A 25,914-nucleotide genomic window follows, 5' to 3' on the forward strand; every position below is an offset into this window, starting at 1 on the left:
CCATGCAAGCCGACACAACGGTGTGATCCTTCTATGATGGGGCCGCTATAGCGGGTTAAGGCCCTCTATAGCGGGGTTAAGTCACTAAAATTACATAAAATCTCTAAAACCACTCATTATTTGACAATTTTGTTTTTGGCAAGTTTAGAGGCGACCTAGGTCCATTTTCACTTGTTTTTCATAGTATTTATCGATAAAGGTAAGTTAATTTACTCCCCTAACTTAGTAATTTGATTCTTAGGCCATAAAATCTTTGGTGGGTAACTTTAAAGGGGGCTTTGACTTGAGTTAATGGTGGAAAATTCCTCGTTTGGGTGAAATAATCATGAAATTGGCTTGTGGTTGGGATTAAGTTATAGTCCGGGCATATTTAGACCATTGTTCATTGATTACGTTATGTGTTACTATTTTAGACCGAAAGCAGGCTAAAGCTTCGCTAAGGAGTCAAAGTTCACGATCAAACTTATGCAGCAGTTGCTTGGTGAAGTAAGTTAGGCTTAACTGAGTAATTTAGACATGTTTTCAATTGCATGATATTTTGTAGATTGACGGAAGATTGCATGCCTAGGCCTTCGGGCACAGAATTTGAATAGCTAGTAGCTTGTTGATTATCATTTTTAGGGCAGAAATATACTATGTAGGTAGTGATTATTCTATAACTAGAGGTGATTTGTCTAGTTCATGACCATTAATCTTTAGGGATCCTTGTTGAGGTGAGTTGATGGTACTATAAGGATTAAGCGTAATATCTAGGTTACAACAAAACTCTAGGACTTGTGGTAGTCAACGGGAAACAGAACGAAAGAAAAGGGTATTCATTCATGGAAATAAGGAAGAAAAATTTTGGGAATAAATGTGTACTCATAATAAAAACCATCATTAAGCTTTGTGTGTGTGTTGACTATCTATGTGTAATACTTTTGTAATGCATGTTCACGAAATAAAGAAATGAATATGAAATGATATCAAGTTGTCAATCTTATGTAATGAGCTTGTTTGTTTTGCTTGTGCCTTTACAAGTATGATTGTTTCATTGTATGTGTAATTGTGTATGATAGCTGTGATTGCTGGTTGGCTCAAGTACCATGTCTGGTACAAATTATCGATTGAATCCACGCCTGGTACGTGATATCTCTTGGTTGGCTCAGGTACCACATCTGATACAGATTATTGATTGACTCGGGTACCACACTTGGTACATGATATTTTTTGTTTGACTCGGATGCCATACTTGGTACAGATTATTGGTTGACTTGAGTACCACACTTGGTTCAAAATATCTCTTGGTTGGCTCGGGTACCACGCCTGGTACATATTATCAATTGGCTTGGGTACCACGCTTGGTATAGAATATCATTTGATAGGCTCAAGTACCATGTCTGATACAAGATCTATCGGTTGTCTCGGATACTATGCCTTGTACAGAATATCATTTAATTGGCTCAAGTACCATGTCTGATACAAGATCTATCGTACACCTTTCTAAAAAAGCAATTTTTAAATTTTTTTATCTTCTAGGATACTTGAAAATCCATCGAGGCCATTTTTACAATGTTTAAACCATATCATATCATATTTCAACCTTAAAATACCCAAGATATTACAGAAACTACTATGTGTGTAGCTCACAATAAAATGTATAATGGAAAATCAAGACATATAAGCTTAAGACATGCCTATATAAGAGAGTTAGTTACCAGCGGAATTATAAATATAGTGTATGTGAGATCAAATAAGAATCTAGCTGATCCACTTACAAAAGCATTAAATAGAGATGCAGTCTAACAAACTAGCGAAGGAATAAGGCTGAAACTCTTAAATTAAAAACAAATAACAGAAATCCAACTTTGAGTTAGTATACACTATAACAATATACTTTCAATGGGGAATAATAAATTATTTATGTTGTTAAGCACGAAACTCCTCATTAGAACCCTTGATTCCAATATATTGTGTGTTGTTATAGAGGGAGTTCAGAAATTGTTAAATGCATGAAATAATAGGCGCATAATAACAAACTTCAAAGTACATGTTGTTACAAGAAAGAGGGTGACTTAACTCTTAATGAAATTAGAAAATGTTTGTAGTAATAGGAACATGGAGTCTAATTTCACCTATATAAATATTGAGGTGATGCCGCTTCAAACAAAGACTTAAAGAGTTATAAAGAGCGATATCTTATGATCTAAGAAAGCTCACTAAACAGTGTGAGATAACTAACAGGATTCTGTTATAACTTCCCTGACTAACTGGCCAACTAACTCTCTGAACTAATCAACTAACTCTATTAAATAACCATCTAATAACAACTTCTCAATAGCTAAGCATCAATTAACATCCCATCTTAATCTAGTATGTGAAAAACATTAAACAACTTCTCAATTAGCTTTTGATAACCAACCACATCTTCTAGTTCAGGATCACTTTTTCCCCCATATGAATATCATAGTCTACTGTGGTAAGTTTATGATTTGCCTCTAATAGTGTAAGGACTGATTTAGCACTGCTCAGTCCTACTTCTTAGATTATTTCCAAACTATACTTCTTTTGGTTTAGGAGTATTCCCTTTTCTGACCTCATAACTTTAATACCAACGAAGTATCTCAAATCTCCCAATTCTTTTACTTTGAAGCATTGATGCAGGGTCTACTTTTCTTCTTCAATCAATTCAGGTGTACTACCTGTAATTAAGAGGTCACCATATACACTAAAATAATGGCTATATCCAGCTCCTTCTTCTTAGTGAATAAAGAATTATCATAAGCATTTTGAGAGTATCCTGCAGTGACAAATGTATCAGTGAGCTTGATATTTCACTATCTGGAGACTTGCTTTAAACCATAGAGAGACTTGACTAATTTACATACTTTTTTCTCTTCTTTACCATAGAAGCATTGAACCAAGCGCATGTAGACATCTTTATATAAATCTCCCTGTAAGAAAACTTTACTTACATCCATTTTTTAGATAGACCAGTTCTTAGATACAGCTATGCTTATCAAAGTCCTTACAGAAACCATCTTAGCTACAGGTGAAAAAGTATCATGAAAATTTAATCCTTCCTCTTGACTATATCCCTTTGCCACTAGTCTAGCTTTGAATCTTTCCACCTTACCATTTGACTTGTATTTAATCTTATATACTCATTTAGACCCTATGGCTTGTTTGTCTGCTAGAAGATCAACTATGTCCCAAGTATGGTTGTTTTCTAATGCATGAATCTCCTATTCCATTAACTCAATTCATCTCTGATCTTGAGATGCCTCCTAGAATGACTGAGGTTCAAGAAGAGCTGAAAAATCAGCTAGGTATGTCTGATAAGTAGAGGATAAGGTAGAATTTAGAAATGGGAAACAATGAAGCTTGACCAACTATCTTTTTGTTTAACACATAATCTTTCATTCATATAAGAGGTTTAGCTGATCTACCACTGGTTCTTCTTGTGGCTAATTGCTCAGACTCTACATGTATAGTTATTGGTTCTGCCTCAACAGTGTCAGCTTGTACTACTTCTGCTGGTGAAATGTTTATCTCATCTACTACTGTAGTGTCTACTACAGCCTCATCTGCTATTCTAGTGTCCATTACCTCTACATGTACCTCTACTAGCAAGGCATTTGTATCCATTGTAACTGGACTAGGTATGTCAAGAGTGACCACATCTTTCTGAGAAACTATAATTGGTAAGAGAGTTTTCTCTATACACTCTTAAGAGAGAGGATAAAATATGTCATCAAGAACCCTTTTTGCTCTTTTAAAAAGAAATATGTTCTCTCTGAAGTTGACACCTCTACTCACAAGAAAGGTCCCAGCCTTCATATCAAACAACCTGTATCCTTTTTGTGTCTCCTTATAGCCAAGGAATACTGTCTTTCTAACTCTGAATGCAAACTTGTCTCCCCTAGGTAACATATTAGCAAAGCAAAGATATCTAAATACTCTGAGATGGTCAAACACAACAGATTTGCCATGCAGAACTTCAGAAGAAGATTTCCCTTTTAATACAATAGAAGGCAACTTGTTAATAATATAGACAGATGTTCTTACACAATCACCCCATAATCTATTTGAAAGATTACTTTGAAACTTCAAAGCTCTTGCCACTTCTAAGATATGTATATATTTTCTTTTCACAACTCCATTCTTTTGTGGAGTATAAGGGCAGCTACTTTGGTGAACAATACCAAGAGAAGAAAAATAATTCATGACAACTTGAATTAAAAAACTCCTTTCCATTATTAATTTTTGGTATTTTAACAGTCCTATCAAACTGAGTTTTTACTCTAAATCGAAAATCTTTCAACACAATAATAACCTCACACTTAGATTGAATTAAACACATCCAAGTGTATCTGTTGTATTCATCCACAATTGTCATAAAATAAGACCTTCGATCATAGGTAGGAACCTTGAAAGGTCCCCTAACATCAACATGAATTAATTGAAAATAACTATTGGTTGAAGACCTACTAAGTGAAAACTTGAGTCTGTGTTGCTTAGACATAGGACATACTATACAATGTTGTTGTTTTTCTTTAGACGTCTTTACATTCAAATCAAATTACACATCTTAACATTCAAATCAACAATACTATTGATTACTCCCATAGAAGGATGACCAAGCATGTTATGCCATAACACTGAATCTGGCTGATCTTTTATTACTACTTCTACTTTTATTGATTCATCTTCTTGCAGTCAATATCATCCATCATACTCTCTACCCATCTCCATCACCTTGCTGTTGTAAAGTCCCTGAAATATACAAAATTTTGAGTAGAAATTGACTGAACAACAAAGTTCTTTGTTATTTTGGACACTGATAATAAGTTGAACTTGAAGTCAGGCACGTACAATACATTCCTAGCTTATGATTCTGCAAAATAATAGTTTTCCCTATATGAGTTATATTGCATTTATCACCTGTAGGCACTTGAATACCACTGCTTTGTTGTCTATCAGTAACCTTAAGATCATTCAATACTTTTCTAAGTGGTGTTATGTGATGTGAAGCTCGTGATTTCTATAATCCAATCATATTGTTTTACTTTGGATAATAAGGAAGATATACCTACAAAATAGCAGTGATAATCACCTGTAGAATTCTAAACTTGTCCTTTGCCCTTTAAGCTCATGTAGTGTTGGTACTGTTCTTTTAAAAGATAGTGTCTCGTTGTTGATTCTGAGCTAGATTCACCTCCCCCCCACAGTAGCATGATGTGCATGTGGAAATTTCTGTTGTCCTTATGCATTGTCCTTGCCTCTTGTGTTCCTAAATGTTTCTTACTCTTAAAATCAGGTGGATATCCAACCAACATATAACAATTCTTTTTCAAATGTCCCTTGTAACCACAATGATCACATATTGTTCTAGGAATAGTCCCTATCGTTCCACCAGTCATAGCTTTCCTAGGTCTAAAACTATTATCTCTCTCTAGCTAGCGTACTAAAGGAGTCTCGATTGACATCAACTACACCTAACCTCCTCTGACTTTCCTCTTGCACTACCATAGAGTAGGTTTGATTAACACTTAAGACTGATGTTCTAAGAAGAATATCACTTCTCACATGACAATAACTCTCATTCATTCCCATGAGGAATTGTTGCAATCTTTGATTGTTCAAATGTATAACATACGCACTTGATTCTGCACACTCACGTGTAGGAGGATGAGGAGCCAATAGATCCAATTTATTCAGTAATCCTTCAATTTTGAATTTGTACCTTGTTTATACATAGAAATTTCTCTCCATAATTGATAAATTCTAGTAAGATTTGACTTGTGAAGTCTCTCTTTAAACTCATCTCATACTCTCTTTGCAGTCGAAGTCAGAATTATGCTAGATACTAATTTTGGTGCAACTACTCCACTGATCCATGACAATACAAGTGCATTACATTTATCCCACTGCTTTGCTAATTTTCCTTTGTATAGATTTCGTGTGCAACTTCTATCTACAAGACCTAACTTGTTCTTTCCCAACAAAGCTAGTTCCATTGATCTGCTCCATAGTGTATAATTTTTTGGTTCTGTTAACTCCAAGCCAATCAGTACAGCTTCTTGTGTGTCTGATGGTTGTAAGAACAATGGATGAGTGTAATCTAATTGTGAAATCTGTGTAGTCTCTTCCCTTGATGTCTCTGAAGTAACCATGGCTTCAATTCTTCTCGAGCTTCAGCAATGATGATGTATCATCTCTGTAAATACACTCACTGCAATCTCTGCTCTGATACCATATGAAATTTTAACTATCTAATCTATTGATGAATGAGAAGCAATTGAAAGGAAACTAAGGGAAAAGAAGATAGACTGATTAATGTGTTACTTAATTTTGATCACACACTACACATGCTCTTTATATAGTGAGCAATATCTTGTGGTCTAAGAAAGCTCATTGAACAGTGTGAGCTAACTAACAGAATTCTGTTATAACTTGCCTAACTAACTGGCCAACTAACTTTGTTAATTAACCATCTAATAACAACTTCTCAACAGCTAAGCATCAATTAACACTAGAAAAGATACTTTCAATATGTGTGATATTATGAGACATATTACAAACTAGTGGGAGATTGTTAAGTAGTTTGTAATTAAATTAAAGATTTTATTTTGTAATTTATTTTAACCAATTTGTTTATTTAAAATTTGAATTAATATTTAAATTTTAATTAAACAGAAAGGTTGCGTATATTTAGAAAAGGAGTGACTCTTTTGAAAGTTCTCCTTAACAGACTCTATAAATACGATGAATTCCCTATTGTAGCATAATTCGATTGCATATAAATTTTAGGCTTTGTTGTATCCTGATAGAGCGTTGCTTGTAATCCTTCAAAGTAATACAAGCAATAACTCTTGAAAGATAGTGATCTATAATGCCTCAAAGCTTTAGAATTTCTCTGTATTTCTTCTAACAGAATTTGATATCAAGAAAGCACATGAAATCGATCCAGATAACAGGTAAAAAGATTGTCTTTTTCTATGTTCCTCGGACCTTCCAAAAATATTGATACACCGATGTCAGATCCTCAAAATACTACTGTAGGTCAATCAACCTCTTTCTACAAGTACCAATACGATCACCTTCCTAAATAAATTAAAGGAAATCACTAATAAGCTAACCCAGACAGGAAACTAAGTGATAGTTACAAAGCAACATAGAGGGGGATTGACCCCTCAGATGAAACAGATAATCCACTAGGAACTGATAACTTCATCCCTTTAAGTTCCACTGATAAAGAGTGCATATACCACAACTGGTCGGATGCTCTTAAAATCAAGATCCTTGGCCGAAGAGTGGGATTAACAACAATCTTTTAGCATCAAAATGAACCACCTATTCTTCATTTTTGACCTAAGACATGTTCATTGACAGAGTTGGAATTTCCTATCCTGGGTAATTCATTGTCGTCACTGGAGTTAGCAAGACAAATTAAACAACTTTCCTGTTGTCATATAAAGTTAGGCGACAGTTATAATGTAGCTGAAATCCTTTATCTTTTAGTTTGGGGTATAGTGAAACTAACTATAAAGTGGTGAAAATTCCAAAGATGGAGATCACATACTTATACAATGACCTACTCACTCTTGCTACAGTTTCCCTTATAATTTCATGTATGAAAACTGTATAAAATAGGTATGGAATATGTATATAATTATACAAATTTTGTATAAATTTCATGTTAAATTTCTGAAAAAAGAAAGAAAAAAACTACACATCTAATCACACTCATGATTTATGTATAAAAGCTAGATAAATTCTCCATGAAATATGTATATAACCGTATAAATATTATATAACGTTCAAGTTGATTTTTGGATAGCTAATTCAACTATAACAACATTGTATACAACTTTCAATACAATTACAATAAAATACAAACTTAAAATATTATTTTCATACAATTCAGTATATTACTATACTACAACTTTAATATAAATTTAATACCATCCGATTGTAATTTCGAAACTCAATGAACTACAATTGAAATTCAGTCTAAAATTAGTTCAGATCTTATTCAAATAGTTGCAAATTTTAGATTAAACTCCCTTTGACATTTCAGTTCTTTTGAGATATCATTCACTCAAAACAAAGATGGTTTGCGGAAAATTAATTTTTAGAACATGGACTTCGAGCTATTTTAATGACTTACAAAAGTAATAGGGTAAGGAAGGATTTTGTTGATCTCTGAATAAATAAATAGAATGGTCACAAATATAACTATTACTTCTACCTAGTACCTACAACTCCAACCCATCAGCACACATGTACGTTCTAAGAGAGCACCTCAAACACAAGCACAAGTTCGAATGGGGCAAAACAAATCAAGGGAAAAGGGCTTAATGTATCCCTTTAATTTCGTGATTTTGATCTGATATAACTCTCATTATAAAAGTAGCTCATATATATCTCTATCGTTATAAAAATTACTCACATACACTCCTATTATTATAAAAATGGCTCACATATACCCTTTTATCTAACGGAAGTGAAAAATATAATTTTTAATTTATTTTTTAATTTTAAATTTTAACGTTAAAAAATTAAATAGAAACATTTTCATGCTAGTGAGGTATCCTTTGTGCATTTTAGAAGAAAAAAGTGGCGATTTTACCTCCGGACTCTTAAAAGTTGATTAGCAACATTCAATCAAAGAACCATGAGTTGTGAATGTGTAGTAAAATTTTCAGTACGGTCAGACGGTGAAAATATACTTAATATTTCGATAATTTACCATGATTAAGTGATTCAATACAGTAAAAATATGTATTTACTAACTATGATAAATAAGTAGATAAAATTGCATAGATGTGTAGACTATATCTCAAAACTCATTACTCATTAAGATTGCAATAGAAAGAGTATATATGGTGTGAAAGAAATTAATATGAGATATTTCTTCAGAGACAACTACAAATTAAACATAATTAAATGGCATAAATGATGTGATGCATTTGTGTTACAACCCCAAATCACACTCCACAAATATACCAATTAGAGAAAGACATGTTTCATACAAACCTAAGAACTGATGATGATGATCATCATATATATATATATATTTAATCAGTTCTATCGCTGTAGTAATAGTCTTATCATTATTATTACAGAAAATAAAAGCTTTTAAAACATAGTTTTAATTAATAAAGAGACATAATAGTTCTTAACAATTGCAAGGGTCACAAGTGCAGTTTGATCCACATTTGCATCCATTTCCTCCTTCTGCTTTCTCCTCAGCCATTTCATAGCTGCAACAACATTATATTAAAATTAAGTAATATTTTTAATTTAGTCTTCCAATTTCTAAATATATACTATAGTATTTAATTAATTTTCCAATTTAAACAAAAAAAAAACATATACGTACTTGTTGAATATGGGTGCAACACCTTGAATGATGGTAAAGGTAGTGGACTTCTCTATGTCCGGGTACATACCACATCTACAGTAACATTATAACAAAATTAATGACATCTTTAATTTATATTTTGTGAAAAAAAATTAAAATCGAGAAGAAAAGTGACTTTTCCGAGATAATAATAATCTCTACTTACCCTCCACAGCCACTGCCACACTTGCAGCCAGATCCACAACCACAGCTTCCTCCACAGCAAGACATATTTTCTTAATTAATTATTTGTCGTTTGATATATAAAAGAGCTTAATTTGTTCTAAAAGAAATTTAGTGACTAGAGCAACTTCTTGTTGTAGTTATGATGAAAGGTGAAGCATAGAGTTGGGGGATTTTTATAGGAGAAATGAGGATAAAATTGGTGATTCTATACGTGACACGTTAACATAATAATAATGGGGAATTTGTATACTAGTGTTCAATATTGACTCCAATATTTTTTGGAGAAACTGCGTAATTACATAAACATTTATACTATATTTATTAATTTTTCTATAATTTGAAATAATTATATTGTATATCATTAATTTATATTTGTATATCACTAATTAATACTTTCATACCAAATTCAAATACATTTAGATACATTTTTTTGCTATCAGATACACTAAAATATGGAGAGAGGCAAGCTAGAAAACGAGGAAGGCGAGCGAGATTGGTCTATGTATCCCAGATACATGCAAGTCACACTAGATTCTATGTATCTAGTATAATTCGCATATATTTGGGATGCCAGATATGCGAGCGAGATGGGAGGGAGGTGAGAGATACGAGCGAGATTTGTCTATGTGTCTCAGATACACGCGGGTCCACTTGGATACAGTGTATTTAGAACAAAATACTTATAATTTTAACCCAATGTATACTCAGATATATGTATCGAGACACATCAAAATCTGATAAGATTCGTAATATTGCAAACTGATGTGTATCTAAGTAATTAACTCGTAAACTAGTAGAATTTATGTAAGCTACTCATTATTTTTTAGCAATTAGAATTTTTATTAAGAAAATTTAAATTATAAAAAAGTAACTTTTCATCAAAATATAAAGGAAATTTTCCCATATTAATTAAATTTCGTATCAGTCAAACTACATCACATAAATTGGATCGAAGAGGATATGTTTTAAGAGTGATTAATATCGTTTGAGAAGTGCAAATCTAACTGAACTTCAAGGACTATTAGTGCAATTTTCCCTATTTTGTATAAATAATAAAACTGACGTGACATTTGCGTTGGGCATCAATTTAGCATTTATAAACTTTTCTGTATTTAATATTAATAATATAATAAAAAACATTATCCAATTGGTATCGCAATGTTGGGAGACTTTTACAAAGTGATTTTAATATAGGATTTATTTATTTTCAATTAAAGTAGGCTTATTTGGAATTTTATATAATATTAATTACACAAGAAAATGTCTTTGTTAAATTCTCCATATAACATCTGATTAATTGATAGTTGCAGGATCTTGTCAAATAGGTTGTAGTTTTTAACTAAAGTATTATTAGTTTAAAAAATTCTTTTGTCAAAAACTCTTTGAGATGAATATGACATACCAATACAAAGTTTCTCAATATTACTTTATTTTCTAGCCTTTCAAAGTGGTGTTTTTATCAATCATCAATCCCCTTTTGCTTTTGAAAATGCTTACCAAGGCTTTCACGTATCTTTTACCAAAGGAGGAAGCATATGTCTTCTTCTTTTGTACTAATAAAAAGAGAAGCACATCACTATTTTTTACACGATAGAAAGTTTAAGATTCTTCTTTTTCTACTACAACTTGCTAATCTTATTGGCTCCATGACAACATAGACTATAATATAAATCATATACAACATTAAGTTATTTCAATATAATTTATACATTATCAAGTAATGTTGCTTACGTATAATAAACAATCTTTCACATAGTTTAAACTCATTTGAGATATTAGAAAATGATTGGTAACTCATTTGAGATATTTGAAAATGATTGGTTATTCAATACGGGGCGATTTGATTTTGTAGCTCTTTGCAAACTTGTTTTTAAGTTTTATGTCCTTTTTATAAGATCTCTAAAAAAATTATTTTCTTATTCAATTTGTAAGTGACCGGTCATAAGAGATCATTTTCACTTCATAATATGCTAAGCGAAAATAGGCAATTTTATTTAAAGTCAATAAAATTATTTCATTTCAAGGGAAAGGATACAAGACTAGATGCTCACAAAAGCAGCATCCTGGTGAAGAACTATACCATCTAATTTTAGCCTGTGTGTTTGTTCACCACTGATGAGCATCCTTAAACCATCTTTCAGTTCTGGTACTCCTTCCTCTAGGACTGCACTAACTGGGAAAACGGGCACACCAGATACACGGCGTTTTAGTTCTTTATATACCTCTTCAGCCCCATCTTCATCGACTTTGTTAGCCACCACTAAGGATGGTCGATCAGATAAACCCTCAGAATAGTACTCGAGTTCCAAAATCAAGTCATTTAGCTGCTCCCATGGTGGTATTCCCTTGTTATCACCCAGAGCTGCAGCCAAGTCTACCACATATGCTAGAACTTTTGTACGTTCTATGTGCCGAAGGAAAGCATGCCCAAGACCACGGTTTTCATGGGCTCCTCTTATGAGTCCTGGGATGTCAGCTACAGTTAAAGAAAAATCGTAATAATTTACGTTACCTAAGTTAGGCCTCAATGTTGTGAACGCATAATCACCGACAACAGGTTTAGCCTTTGACAATGCCCCAAGAAGGGTGCTTTTGCCGGCATTTGGCATCCCAATAAGACCCACATCAGCAATGCTCTTTAGTTCTAGAACAAGTAGCACCTCTGAGCCAGGCAAGCCAACACTTGGTGATGCATGATCATAATCATCAGATACTTCATCATCAGAATCGGCTCCCTTTTGCGTCATCTTTGACACTTTCCTCATAGACAGATTGCCTAAGCCACCCTCCCCTCCACGAGCAACAACTATTCGTTGGCCTTGTTCTGTTAACTCTGCCACATTGTATTCTATAAGTTCAGTTTCTTCCAACTCATCTTCACATTCGGTTCCCATAATATCATCACCATCTTGATCTTCCATTTGTCCACAGCTTTCTTCTTCCCAATCACTCAAACCATCATCACTTTTGAATTTGTCTCTAGCAATCGAGCACTGAATGGGGGAATTGGTTGGCAAACAAATATTTCTTGTCCTAGCTGTAGAGTATTCTTCACCACGAGAAGCTCGACGTCCACTTGATTTGACTTTCTTCTCAACTTTTGACCTGGTTTGGTCGGCCGAAATTGATTGTGTAGAAAACTCTGACGAATCAGTATCAACTGTACCTGGTATCTCCCAAGGGTCCAACTTAGAACTTGAACTCTTCTCCACTGCAGATGGAAGTTCACCCTCTACTAGATGAATGACGGTACCAACAGGAACTTGGATCACCTGCCACACAAACGAGCCGTCCTTAGTTTAGGCTTGATTAAGAAAAACGATATACATATGCCAAAGACTCTGAAGATCAAGAAAGACTAAAATTAACCTTATCGGCTCCTCTGCTTCCTATCATATTTTTGGAAGACCCATTTCCCCCTCTCTTTGCATTCTGAAACATGTCACAACCAATTATGCAACCAGAATACAAAGTGTGTCGCATATATTAATCAATAACGGGGTAAATTCAAACAATAGTTAATTGTGCAACAGGTATCGTGCAAGTAGGGAAGAAAAAACACACAATGTGATGCTGCAGAGCACTCAAATCCCACATTGTAGGGGAACATTCTAATATCACGTCACCACCCCGTCCACCATTCCCACCTGCATTCAGTCCAACAAAGGAGGTAAAGAAAAGAGGAAACCCTACAACTGGTCATCATAGAAAATCAAGCTTGACTGTTTATCATAAAATGAGTTATATTGGTTAAACAAAATGTATGAAGAAAATAGAAAGAAAGGAAAAAGCAATTAAATTATAGAGGTAAAAAGAAAAGGACAGACTAGGAACATATACAGATGCTAAACCTTTTCAGGAAATTCTCTGGGAAAAACAAAGTGGAGTAACTTTAGCTAGGAGGCCAAGAATGAAAAGACCTTCTTTAGGTTAGTGTTATAACAGCCATCGTTTCATCACTAGAAGGGATGAACCAATGCAAAATGGGGGAAACCATTTCAGGAGTGAAGCATGTTCTTCAAGGAAGTGTGCGCCTAAAACAATGATGCACAAAGTGATCCCAACAAGAAGTGGTCGCAAATTTGAATCTCAAACTTGAAGAGACGGATTAGTATCAGTATTATTGCATATCCGATGCTGAATAAGTACTTCAATTGCAATTTGATCATTCATGTATGTTTGGAGTTTTTAACTGGGCTAATTGTGCGCTTCACTTCTCACTGGAAAATCCATGGACCTGTTGTTTATGCCGTCGCATACCATATTACCCCTGAACCATATAGATTTGCTACTAAGACACGAACTTGCAATTTTCAGCTCATTATAAACCTACCCTTCAGCTTTCTCAATCCCTGTTCTCATAAAAGTTGAGTTACAATAACTTAAATCAGATCAAACTAAATTACATTTCTCGTTCTCTCTTAGGTTAACATACCTCTCACGAGGCAAGTGAACAAAGTACAGCTATCTTTTCCATTGTGGTGTATCAACTTTTTGTTTATTTTCTTTCAATCTTGTATTTCTCTTTCTGTAATTGAGGTTTAGGAGAATTCTAACTCTACAAATAATTGGTTTTTTGTTTACTGATACATCACTTCAAACAAGCATTTCATCCAACCAACAAATGAAGTAGTTAGTCTTGGACCTAAAGCCTCCGGAATAGTTGGTTTAAAGTTCAAACTTTACTAGTAAACAGTTGATATGTTAAATTCAGGATATATATATATATATAAAACATATTGCTTGCCTAACTTTCATATTTACCATGGGTTGGTAACTTGGCGTGTACCTTGATTTGTTGACAGAATTTTAATTGTTTTTTGTTTTGTTTTTGAGAATGTTAAAGTTAACAGTATCTTAATTATTTATTCAGTACCTGAGCAGGTCGTCTTGTATATCCATCATGTCAAGTAAAAGAGAATAGTTACCAAAAGATCTTTTGGGAACCAAGAGATGATATGCGCAGCCAAGCAATGTAATAACAGAAAGAAAATTGAAGGAGAAAAAGAGCAACATAAGAGAAGAACAAGAACTAAATAAGAGAACAGGTAAAACTTCAATAGAGAAAGAAAAAGAACCAAAGATGCAAGTGGAAGATGAAGTCAACTAGATACATATTTTCCTCCCTACGACCCTACCAGCACTGAGTTATAAACTGATTAGAGGACATACCATCAGGTGTGCCACGGCGATCATGTCGACTACGACGAATACTAATACAACCGTTGCCACCATCACCTCCTTTGGCCCATATGCGAAAGCGGTCAATCATTCTACGTTCCTGTATGTAAACTTGTATAAACAGACAAATACGTACTGGGGTATAAATGTGAGCAAAGAGAAGTGGAAGTATCACGAACCTGTAGAGGAGCAAGCTTCGTTTTCTTGTGGACAATGTCTGAGAAAGAATAGGTTTGGATTAGCCATGGAGACCACAAGCATCTTCGCCAATCCTTCAAGTAGAGGACTTTCTTGCTAAATGACATGGCCCTGTTCTACTCTGTAATTTTCCAAGTCTTTGAGGTTCCACACTATTAAAAAATCAGTTCTGATTCTTAGATATCATCACCTGCTAGCATGAGTGACAGAAAAAGGCTGGAAATATTTAAAAGTTTTGCAAAGTGATATATTTAACATTCAAGCAGATATAGATAACAATGAGAAATTAAGGCAACTCAGTCTAGGTATTCAAAGAAGATCAAACAAAACATCCCACATTTATCTTTTTAGAAAGACTATGGCGGAATGCAACTAGCACATGCCTTAGCAAAAAAGAATGTCTTCAATGGATCAACTATTGCTGTAATTTTTTAGGAAGCTAGACCAACACAGGATAATTAGCAAATGAGCGACACCCCGATACTTTGGTATGAGATCTGTTAAATATGCAGTGCCTAATGAATGTATGATAACAAATAATTGCATCAAATTCTTTCAAGAATAAAATCAAAGAGCTACCACACAATGTAGTTTTAACCACGGAATAGGTATTAAGTATTAATAAGATCATATCAAAGGCGGCAACCAATGGGACATTAAACAAACTCAAAGATTACCTTTACTTGTAAGCATCGATGGATTATCCACTCTGCCCAGTTCAGCAGGAGTTGGAATTACAGGTACAAGAAAATTTCCAAATGGAGAATCAAATATCCTAAAATTGCCTGTGCAGCCGTCTTGTTGTGCTTGAGCTACTGCAGAATTCCTATCATGTAGTTGCTTGAGATTGATGCTGCTTGCTTGTGCTGCAGTCACCGAGGTTGCTCTCCTTTTTGGTGGCCGAATGAAACAACTGCGTGGAGGTTCACCATCGAGTTTCCTTCCCTTCGGCTCAACAGACATGTTAGGCTACCATTTCTGTCTACTGGAGCCCTACCATATGTATCTAAATTAGGTTTCTGAATTATGAAATAACTGTGAATGAATTTTATTTGCTACAGTGAATCAAAACATAAGGAATAACAAGTTTCTGGCAGAAACATACGGTGAATCAATTTTATTTACTGAACTACAACTGAAGCAAATAAAATAGCAATAAGAAATCAACATAAGAAAATCTTCAAATCCTTTCAAATTTGAGAAAGTACTATCCACTTCTCTAACAACAAATCACACTTATCATCAAAGTTCAACAACACAATGGTTTGCCATTCTGTCTAAAAAATTTATATTCCATTGTTATTTTATCTCAAGTAACTTAAATACTAGACAACTTATTACTTCTAGGTTAAAAGTAATTTTCTCAAACACCTCACCTGCATTATCTTGAAAACCCACAAACTTCAAAATAATTCATGTTTTCCAGTCCCAAACATCAAAAAAGAATCATGTATATACTAAATACCATTCACAGATTAAAAGGCAAACAAATGAAAAAGAAAAAAGAGAAACAGATAGAATTTAGAAAGAGTTACAGCTGAAGACTCGGATCCGGCGAACGGAGGACAGTAGGCGGCGGGAGATGTTTGATGGTGCTACAGTGATAATCAACGACAAAACCCCTAACTATTTCATAGCCTTTTCCTTAGCAATGAAGCATAAACCATCCGGCAAGTGGTTTTGCGTGTGCCGATGACAACGGGGCGGAGCGAATGTGAATCGGAACGGGTTCAAATAGATAAGGGACGGGGCGGAGCGGGTTTAGATATATGTAGGTGTAGGACGGGGGCAGTATAAACAAAAAGTAAATAAATTTGTATGGGTGCAGGTGGAGTTGTCAAAATGGGCTGTCCAACTCAATTCAACTCAATCTTAAAATGTTAGTGAGTTAAATGGGTTAGTACGAACTAATCATTTTACCTAAAGAATCTATAAAATAGTAGTCTAATCCAGTCCTAAACGGGTTGCGGGTTGGAACGGATTGACCCTTTAATAAAAAATGAACAATATTGGTCTCACCTCTTAGAAAGACTATTGAACATTGATCAACACAACACCAATATATCAAAAATTCACATGTACATGAGTTTCACACACTTTGGTAAATTACTTACAAAATAATAGAACATGCAAAATACAACAATCAACAATCATAAGATTCATCATAACAAGCAACCAGGAATCAAACACGACCAAGCTATGGTAGTGTCAAGGTAGAAGTTGAATTACTGAGGAAAACTTCAAAAAGGATCAATGTGGGGATGAGAATGCAATCAGGAGAGATACTGGAGAAGTGGATTAAAATCAATTACGATCATGTACCTAAATATTGTAAAACTTGCAAAATTTAAGGGGTATGATGAGGAACAATGCTTTGTAATTCATCCAGAACTTTACCCAAAAGCAAGAAAACGAAAAGGGAAAAGATGTGAAGGGGAACAAAATGGAGAACAAAGGGAAGAAAAAGGAAACTGAGGGTAATCAGAAACCAAATGAGCCCTCATCAATCGAGTAGAAAAAGAAAGCCAAAGCCGTTCAGTGGTGAATCAATGGATCAGAGATGCCTTTCGTCGATCGTCTATAGAGGAGTTCAAAATACAGATAAGGAAAAGAAATGGATGGGAGAAAATATGGAGAAGAAAAACCTGAACAAGTGTGGAACAAGAAGGCTACACAGCATGAAAAGGAGGGAGTTACAACGGAAAATAAGTATGAGATATTAAATACACAAGATGACATTGGAGCAAATAATGGGAAGAAGGGAGAGGAAAAGGAGAAGAACAAAAACACTAAGGAATGGGTAGAAAAAGTTTTTCAAAAGAAAGATACGGGAGGGGGAGCGAATCAATAAACATTGAAGGAAAAAAGAAAGGTAAAATTGCTATGGAGGGAGAGGGTGGTAGTAAAAGAGAAGGGAGTTTAATGATAGAGGATAAAAACTATAACAAGGAGGAAATTAGTAATCGCATGGAGCATTCTGCAAAAAGGAGAGATAGCAAAGTAGAGGGGGAGGGGGAGGGGGAAAAGGAGACGGTAAATGAAAGTTTACTGGATTTAGAAGAGCCTACATAGGAGGAAATTCAATAGAGAGGAGAGAAGGAAGAGGATGATGATGTAGAAGGAAATGTGGAGAAAATAGTGAGGGAGGGGGGATTTATTACCAAGACATATGAAAATTTTAGAGAGTGGTGCTAAGAGGTCCAAATCGAGTCAAAACATTCATACCACTATAGGTAAAAATAAGGAGCAGCAGAGATAGGACTGACGGAGTTTTTCAATGATTGAAAAAGCTATATTTTGAAATATAAGATTTGTTAAAACTCAAAATGTGTTTGAGAGATTAATGGATCAAAATAAACGTCATAAATACAGTTTTATTATTCTTATGGAACCTTTTCATGGACCATAGGAGATCAACAACTACAAGAGAAAGTTAAGTATGCAAAATGCGTATTGTAACACACCGGATAAAATTTGAATTTTTTGGGGTGATGATGTAAAGGGTGAGGTGATTCGGAATATCCACCGACCTTCTTTAATGAAACTTCTCTCAATGAGCCAACAACCATATTTCTATTAAAGGAATGTGATATCATTTGCAAGAATACAGGAGAAGTGAAAGAGAGCTTAAGAATGACAAAAAATTATTTAACTATAGACATGTCTTTTTGCGTAATGTAATTGGAAGAACATTTGGTGCGTGGAAAAGTAGATTCAAAATACTACGACAAGGCATGAACAACTATGACTTAGACATACAGGTGAGAATAGTAGCTGCTTATGCTGTATTACATAATTTTTTGGGTGAAAATCAAAATAGTGATAGAATATTCACTGAATATGAAAGTGATGATATGATCGTTGATGAAAATGATGAACAATCGACTCAGAGTAACAATATTGTTTCATCTTCTCGGTCATCTGATCTAGAAATGAAAGCTTGCCAAAAAGAAATTGTCCGTAGAATATGGAAAGATTTTATAAAAGAATAGTTTGTTATTACCTCCTCCAAAAAAGAACAGTTTGAGTGACAAGATTGGGAAAAAAGAATAATTTATTTTTAATTCGATTAATGCATTGTTTTTGCCTATATTGTTATTTTGTTATTGTTGATTGTTATCAATTATGTTATAAGGTTTTTTTTAAGGAAACATGTTCATTATAAAATAATAACACAAACTTATGAGTATTTTAAATAATTTTTAGAATTTACGGGTATAAAATAATATTTTTTGAAATTTCACCAAAACTTGAAAAAAATTGTGGTCAAACGCATGGTGAAACTTCACCGAAATTTCTCCCAAGAACAACTTGCCAAGAATATTTGGAAAGTTGGGGCGAAACAACACCTTAGTTTCGGCAATAATACCAATTCAACTTGGTCTTGAGTCACCCTTTAACACTTATTTGTACTTTATATTAGACGGGACTTAGAAATTTATTTCTCTCATATAATCTTTTTAGTCATCTATATATCTATATATAATTAAAAAGGAAGAAAGTCTAGCTTATGATCATGCCAAGTGACTGCATAGGATCAAGACATGTGTTAGTTTTAAGATAAAATTTAGTTAGTTAGGTAACAACCAGTTAGTATTCGCTTTTAATTTTTACAACTTTTTTTAAAATTCAAATTTTTTACCGTCACTTTAGATTTTTACTAATTTTTTTTTTGTTATTTTTATTATTTTCAATTTTGTTAATTATTAATTCAAATTCTAAACTTTCTTAAACCACTCAATCGATGGTTATCTATTTAATCCAATTCTAAAATACACGTGATACTTGCACGATTTACCTCCATTTCCCATTGAATCACGCACACTAATGCTATTATTATAAAATACAAAACTATATCACTTTCAATTCAAAAGTAGTGTAGTCATATTTTTAAAATCAAAAAGGTATTTATACTTTATTTAAAAATGAGAAAAAATATCCTCCTTAGTTTTTGCTTTTAATTTTTTCAGTTTTTTTTTTAAAATTCAAAATTTATAGTTACTTTACTCTTTTTACTGTTTTTTATTTTATTTTAATTATTACATTTTTTTTGTAAATTCAAATTCTATCCGTTTTAAAATCAAATTGATTGTTATCTATCTACTTAGTTATTTTTTTCCTTTAATTTTTACAGATTTTTTAAAATTTTGAATTTGATAACTATTGTTGACACCCAATTTTGACCCTCCATAACGCAAATTAGCTATCGAGTTTCTTTGAATTTCAAATATTTTTGAAATAATTAGTTTTTTATAAAAAACAAAGATATTTTCATGTTATTCTTAACTTTTTTTATTTTTTTATAAATTTTAGTATAATATACATATTTCTATAACTATATCTTTGATTACTATTTATGTAGTTATTTGAAAATCATCTCAAAAAGATTTTATTTTTAACTAAATATAATGTTAGTTAGGTTAGTTTAATTATAGTTTGCATTTGTGAAAATTTTAGTTTTTTCTAAAAAAAAAGAATAAATAAATAAAAATAAAAAAATTTCCAATCTCCTACATCGAAAATTGTATGAAAATTTGAAGTTTTTGAAGCCTATATAAAGGCTCATATTCTTATTAATATGGAAGAAGGGGGAGGTTTTTTAGCCACCCGAGAGTTAGAAATTTTCTTAACTTGGCTAGAATTTTGGACTCTTGTCCCCAGCCTAAAAGTTGTGAAAATTTCTAGCTTTCAATCTATATTTTTCTTCAAGGAAAATAGGAGATTGAAGTCGAAATTTCGGCTAAGAACAGTGTTCTTATAACGTCGAACTCATGAAGGTTCGAGTCTAAATTTATTTTTTTTGTTTTTGTAAATTGGAGTTCAATCAAGCTCTTGGGTGGTGGTGAAGTTGTCTTCCGCTCATCGTCTTCAGTCTTGCTGCCCGAAAAGAGGTAAAATATTTTCTCAACTTTATTTTATTTAATTATTTCATGTTTTATATTTAATTGATTCGTAGTCTTGTTTTTTTTAGTTAGCATGTATTAAGAATAATTAGATTAATGATAGAAATTTTTTATAGTTAGCATGTGTTAGAATTAATTAGCCATCATGTGTTATGATTATTTCATGAAAGATATTTGAGTTAGTATAACGTATATATTAAATCCGTGTTCTTTAGTTACTTGAATATATTTCTTCTTTCATTTCCTTTGTCCACATATATGCATGTTGTTGATCACTTCTAGGATGCTCATCAATTTGATAACTTAAAATATCATGATATGTTCCTTGGTCTAGCTTAAAATAAGTAAATGCTTATGTAATTTTATTTTGGTGTATGTGATATCAATTCGAGTCTATCTTTGGACCCCATTGTTGCATATCGTTGAGTTTTGAGTCTCCCGTCATCTTGTTTGAATTGCTGGAAAGTTGATAAATGAAAAATAAGGTAATATTCATTATTTATATATTAATATTGGGCTGTATACACGGAATACAGGTGGAAACCAGTATCGTATATGCTGATATACAGTATATATACAGTCTGATATACAGTGGTATACAACAGATATAGGGAACAAACAGGTGGTATACTGTGTGTATACAGAAATAAAGTTGTATACGCTGTATACAGTATATATACATTTCGATATATAGTGTGTATACAGCTGCGATATACAGTGAAATTGTGCATAGGGCCCAAAACGCAGATGACCCAATAGCTTAGTCCAGGTGTACAGAAATTAAGTGTCGGGCAATATTTTTATGTGTTATTTATTGTTTATTTATATTAATTCGGGTTGTAATAATTTATTCACTTATGTTGTTTATGTTTGCTTAGATATTAATTTTAATTTGTTTTAACTTAATTAGATTTCCCTAAAGATAAACCAATTCAAGTTAATTTACTCTTTAGATGATTTTCTACCTTTACTTAGGCATTTAGTAAACTTTACTTCTTTTTATTTTATTTTATTTTATTTTATATACATGTATATTATTTTCAATGTTAAGTTTGATCATTTTTTCCAAAAAAATATTTTAAAGTCTTCGTTTTCTTTTAAATTAATATTTTTAAAAGTTAGTCAAATAATTTTCAAATCGTCGGATAACCGCGCGTTAGCGGCCACTTTAAATGCTTAATACCTTCTCAAAGTGGAAATAAGAACCTCGTACCTTTTTCTCTGAATTTTTAAGACTTAAATCTATTAGGGTCTTTTAAATTAAGTTTTCTTAATTTCTTTAAAAAATTAAGTGGCGACTCCTCTTTTCTAAAATTGATTTTTTTTCTATAGAGTTGAAATTAATTTTAAAACCATCTTTTTCTGACATAACAACTATTTTAAATGTTTACAGTTTTTTTTATAGTTATTTAATTATTTACAGTTCTTTTTTAAGAAAATAATCAAATTCTTATAATTTTAATATCATAGGGATGGTTATCTATTTAATCCAATTTTAATACATGGCAACTTAGCATCATTTGTAAAACTGATACAATATCAACTAAAATAATACATGATGCATGTAACACCCCAATTTATTTTTAAGAATTATTTTATTTTCTTCAAAAAAAAAATATTTATATTTTTTAAGTTATGTTTTTGGGTGATCTGACTTCAGGAGGACATAACCCTATCAAAATTTGAAAATTTGGAAAAACCCATAAAATGAAAGTTGTAGATAATTGAAATACCTTTCCAACCATAGGTCATGGGCTTATATATGACATCAGAATAAAAAGTTATGGACATTGTAAGGCAAAAGGGTCAAGATGTGCAGAAAGTTCGGCCCAACCCGATTCCAAGTCGGGTCAGCCCATATTTCTTACCATGTAAGAGATAAGTTCAGCCTTATCTCTTTACTTTCATTCAATACACTTCCAGAACACCATATATATATATATATATAGAGAGAGAGAGAGAGAGAGAATTAAAAGCCATTTTGACCCAAATTCGAGTCCCGATTTCCGAAGCTCGTGAAGAGAAAAACGTTGCACGTTGCGTTGTCTTTACTTTGAGCTAAAAATCAGAGAAGAAGGAGTGTATTAAGGTGGTTGACTTATACTTCAAGGTAAGATTGAGGTGTTGGTTTTCCTTATTATCAAGCTTGTTTAGAGATTTAACGGATTAGAATGGAGAAAATAGTGTTATAAACTTGTTTGTTGCTTTGTTGGAATTTATGGATTAGGGGATGTTTTGGTTGGATTAAATGAGTGGAATTAGTTAAGTTATAAAGTAGAATGATTGTTTATATTGTTGTTGATGTTCTTGATAAGTTGTTGTTGTCGAAATTGGGGGAATAAACTTTGTTTGCAAACCCGTTTTTGGTTGGGACTGCTGTTAGTAATTGTAGTATAACTCCTTGTGTAAAACTTAGTTTGGAGTGATTAAAGATGTTTTGGAAAGATATTTCATAGGGCTATAACTTTTATTTAGGATCCAAAATCCAGTTTTGCTTTTATTGACTCGAAAAAGGGTGATGAAGTACAGGGGAGGTGCTGCCCAGATTTTGGTCTAAAAATCCTACTTGGACTGCTGTGGGTATATTGAGCATATCTTGTTGTACATAATTGCTGTAGAGGTGATTCAAAGTTGTATATGACCCTAAGACATATAGCTATAACTTTCTTTGAGGACACAAAGCCTATTTCTCCCATTTACCCCTTCGAAACTGAGCACCAATACAAGGCAGTAGTGCTGCCTAGAAATTCCGTTTTGATACTTTGGGTTGATTTTCAGTGATTTTATGTTTAGTTTTGATATGCTGGAACTTTTAAACTTAAGTAGATATTTGATTGTGTATTTAAGGTGTATATTCTCTTATACAAGCTAAGAGGAACTGTTTGACGAAGTGGATTTTGGTTGATCTATGACATAGAGAAATTGAACTCCTCGAGTGGTGGTAGAACTTGTTGTGTGCTAAAACGCCAAGGTTCGTGTATAAACTTGAACTTGGAATATTTTATTTTTCTGAAATTTGAAGTATTTTATTGGGTTGTTTCCTTACTCCTTGTTTTGTATTTTGGTATGACTATTATCTCAAGTATTGCAAAACTTTCGCTGAATCGCCCACTTGTACGAATTGCTTGATCATTTTGCATTCTTGTTGGGAATTTGTCCTTCTTGTTACGGTGACTTGTCATAGATATTGACATGCCTCTCGATTCAGATCTTGCCCATATTGACTTTGGATTTACATTTCGTCTTGCCGATGGACTTTCGTCCATTTTCGAGTATGAGTGAAAAACCACTTTCAATATGGTCTTTGATCTTCTTGATATTGGGTGATGACCCTTCTTGATATGGACACTTCTTGATTTCGGGGCTTCGGTCCGTCTTGATATTGATTGTGCTTAGTGTGAAGGCATGACGTACATATTGGGTGAAATTGATTATTTGACTACTCTTTTGAATTGAATTATAAGCATCCTTGGTACTTAAGCCTTTGAATATTACTATTGATATTTTGAAACTCTCCAAGATTTGTATTCGATGCTTGATATACTTAAGTCCAAAGGTTATACACCACTAAGCTTTATGCTTAGCGATAGTTGTTTCCTATCGTAGGTGATGTGCGAGACGGGATATGAAGATGGTCATGTGGAGTAGACTTTTTGGGAGCTCTTTTGAAGATCACATATGCATATACATCTAGTTTTTATATATTATTTTGGGGACTTGTACATGATACATGTGTGACACTTATGTACGGAATTTTGAAGGCTTGTAACTTGAACCAAGTGACTAATTTTGTTATTTTAGAGTGTGCTTTTAACTCAAGTTATGCAATGTACTAGGTTATATTTTGACTTGTCATTATGCACGAAGGAAGATAATATTTTTGTGATAATTACTTATTTGAAGTTTTGTGTATTTTATGGACCTGCAGTATTGTTGAATTGAAAATCATGTTTTTTTTAAAAATAAAACTCCTATATCGTATTTCAATAAGTTTTTTTTTAGGGTAAAATAATAGTAATAATTAGTTTTTGTTTTGTAAGTGGCATTCTCCTAAAAGAGGATGCTACAATGAATATTTTTTCCTATTTTTATTTATTTTCTTATCTTTGTATTTTTGTTATTTATCTTTAAAAGAAAAAGGAATTAAAAAAACAAATTGAGAAAAAAGTAACAAAATTACCCCTATTCAACCTCCACAACTCCACGTCATGCACTAAAACCACCCACGTCCTCTTTGCCTCTACTAATTAAAAAGGCATAATCATCTTCAAATACACGAACACATATTTTTGGATATTGTGTTTTTTTTTCTTTAGCTTCAGAAAACCATTTTGCTGATTGAAAGTCTACATTTTTTATACTTGATTTCAAGAAAATATTATATCACAATAACTATATACAAAATCCTTAAAAAATAATCTACGCAATTCTTAGTTGCATTATATAAGGATAAAATATGATCAAATTAAAACTGTTTCACTTCTAATTTTTTCTTAATAAATTGATTTTCTTTATATCTACTATTATCAAGTGCTCTTTTCATAAAATTAAATATTTCGAAACAGTGAAAAATCTTAGCAAAGTTCTACCAACCATATTAAGAACTTTGAAAAATCCTGAGATATATAAAGGAGTTTCATATATTTCATCCGTTCAAGAAATAAGCATGAATAGACAATAGTTCTTTTATTTACCATTATTCATTGCTTCAAAAGTATTGTCCAAATAAAAAATATTTTATGTTATTTCATTTTTTTTTTTTTTGTTGTGTTATGAATGCATCTATTTCTTTATATATATAGAGAGAGAATATTTTTTTTTCTTTTTTAAAGCTAAACTTTGCATATTCTCCCTACACACAGTGTGTTAGTTTATTTGAAAAGATACTTTGTTAGTCTTTAAAAAAATAAATTTGTGTATGATAAAAAAGAAGATTAAAAATACTATGGTATACCCAAAAGCTAGGACAAACAATTTGTAAGTGGATATGCAAATTAATAAAAAAGCACATCATGTTATAATATTTGGTAACACAAAAAAAGATAATTGTCTAACAAA

General features: G+C 32.7%; 2 protein-coding genes and 1 long non-coding RNA gene across 6 annotated transcripts; 1 reads left to right on the plus strand and 2 right to left on the minus strand.

The window, feature by feature from the left end:
- Positions 1-8,917: 8,917 nt before the first annotated feature.
- LOC129902852 (metallothionein-like protein type 2) lies at positions 8,918-9,725 on the minus strand. Its single transcript, XM_055978285.1, has 3 exons — positions 9,555-9,725; positions 9,368-9,442; positions 8,918-9,248 (listed from the first exon to the last, which is right to left on the minus strand). Exons 1-3 carry the CDS (start codon positions 9,617-9,619, stop codon positions 9,164-9,166), a joined length of 225 nt encoding a protein of 74 aa, XP_055834260.1. The 5' UTR covers positions 9,620-9,725; the 3' UTR covers positions 8,918-9,163.
- Positions 9,726-11,542: 1,817 nt separating this feature from the next.
- On the minus strand, positions 11,543-16,710 carry LOC129902745 (probable GTP-binding protein OBGM, mitochondrial). Of its 4 annotated transcripts, none has more exons than XM_055978127.1 (7): positions 16,489-16,710; positions 15,631-15,938; positions 14,935-15,143; positions 14,747-14,855; positions 13,139-13,221; positions 12,944-13,006; positions 11,543-12,846 (listed from the first exon to the last, which is right to left on the minus strand). In XM_055978127.1, exons 3-7 carry the CDS (start codon positions 15,058-15,060, stop codon positions 11,614-11,616), a joined length of 1,614 nt encoding a protein of 537 aa, XP_055834102.1. In that variant the 5' UTR covers positions 15,061-15,143; positions 15,631-15,938; positions 16,489-16,710; the 3' UTR covers positions 11,543-11,613. The 4 variants fall into 4 exon arrangements, with proteins under 4 accessions (XP_055834102.1, XP_055834101.1, XP_055834100.1 ...); XM_055978126.1 differs by having other exon boundaries at positions 15,631-15,946; XM_055978125.1 differs by having other exon boundaries at positions 15,631-15,972.
- Positions 16,711-22,828: 6,118 nt separating this feature from the next.
- Positions 22,829-24,711, plus strand: LOC129904190 (uncharacterized). The gene is made up of 3 exons (XR_008770397.1): positions 22,829-22,966; positions 23,704-23,827; positions 24,463-24,711. It is a non-coding gene; the product is annotated as an uncharacterized LOC129904190 (long non-coding RNA).
- Positions 24,712-25,914: the final 1,203 nt, after the last annotated feature.

This window comes from Solanum dulcamara, chromosome 9, assembly GCF_947179165.1.
Source record: "Solanum dulcamara chromosome 9, daSolDulc1.2, whole genome shotgun sequence".
Lineage (NCBI taxonomy): Eukaryota > Viridiplantae > Streptophyta > Magnoliopsida > Solanales > Solanaceae > Solanum > Solanum dulcamara.

Coding starts and splice junctions, on each gene's coding strand:
- LOC129902745 (XM_055978127.1), bottom strand. CDS start 15,060: ATGTCATTTAGCAAGAAAGTCCTCTACTTGAAGGATTGGCGAAGATGC. Junction 13,222..14,746: donor TCGCCGTGGCACACCTGATG/GTATGTCCTCTA, acceptor GACTGAATGCAG/GTGGGAATGGTGGACGGGGT. Junction 12,847..12,943: donor GAAGCAGAGGAGCCGATAAG/GTTAATTTTAGT, acceptor TTTGTGTGGCAG/GTGATCCAAGTTCCTGTTGG.
- LOC129902852 (XM_055978285.1), bottom strand. CDS start 9,619: ATGTCTTGCTGTGGAGGAAGCTGTGGTTGTGGATCTGGCTGCAAGTGT. Junction 9,443..9,554: donor TGTGGCAGTGGCTGTGGAGG/GTAAGTAGAGAT, acceptor ATGTTACTGTAG/ATGTGGTATGTACCCGGACA. Junction 9,249..9,367: donor GTTGCACCCATATTCAACAA/GTACGTATATGT, acceptor ATGTTGTTGCAG/CTATGAAATGGCTGAGGAGA.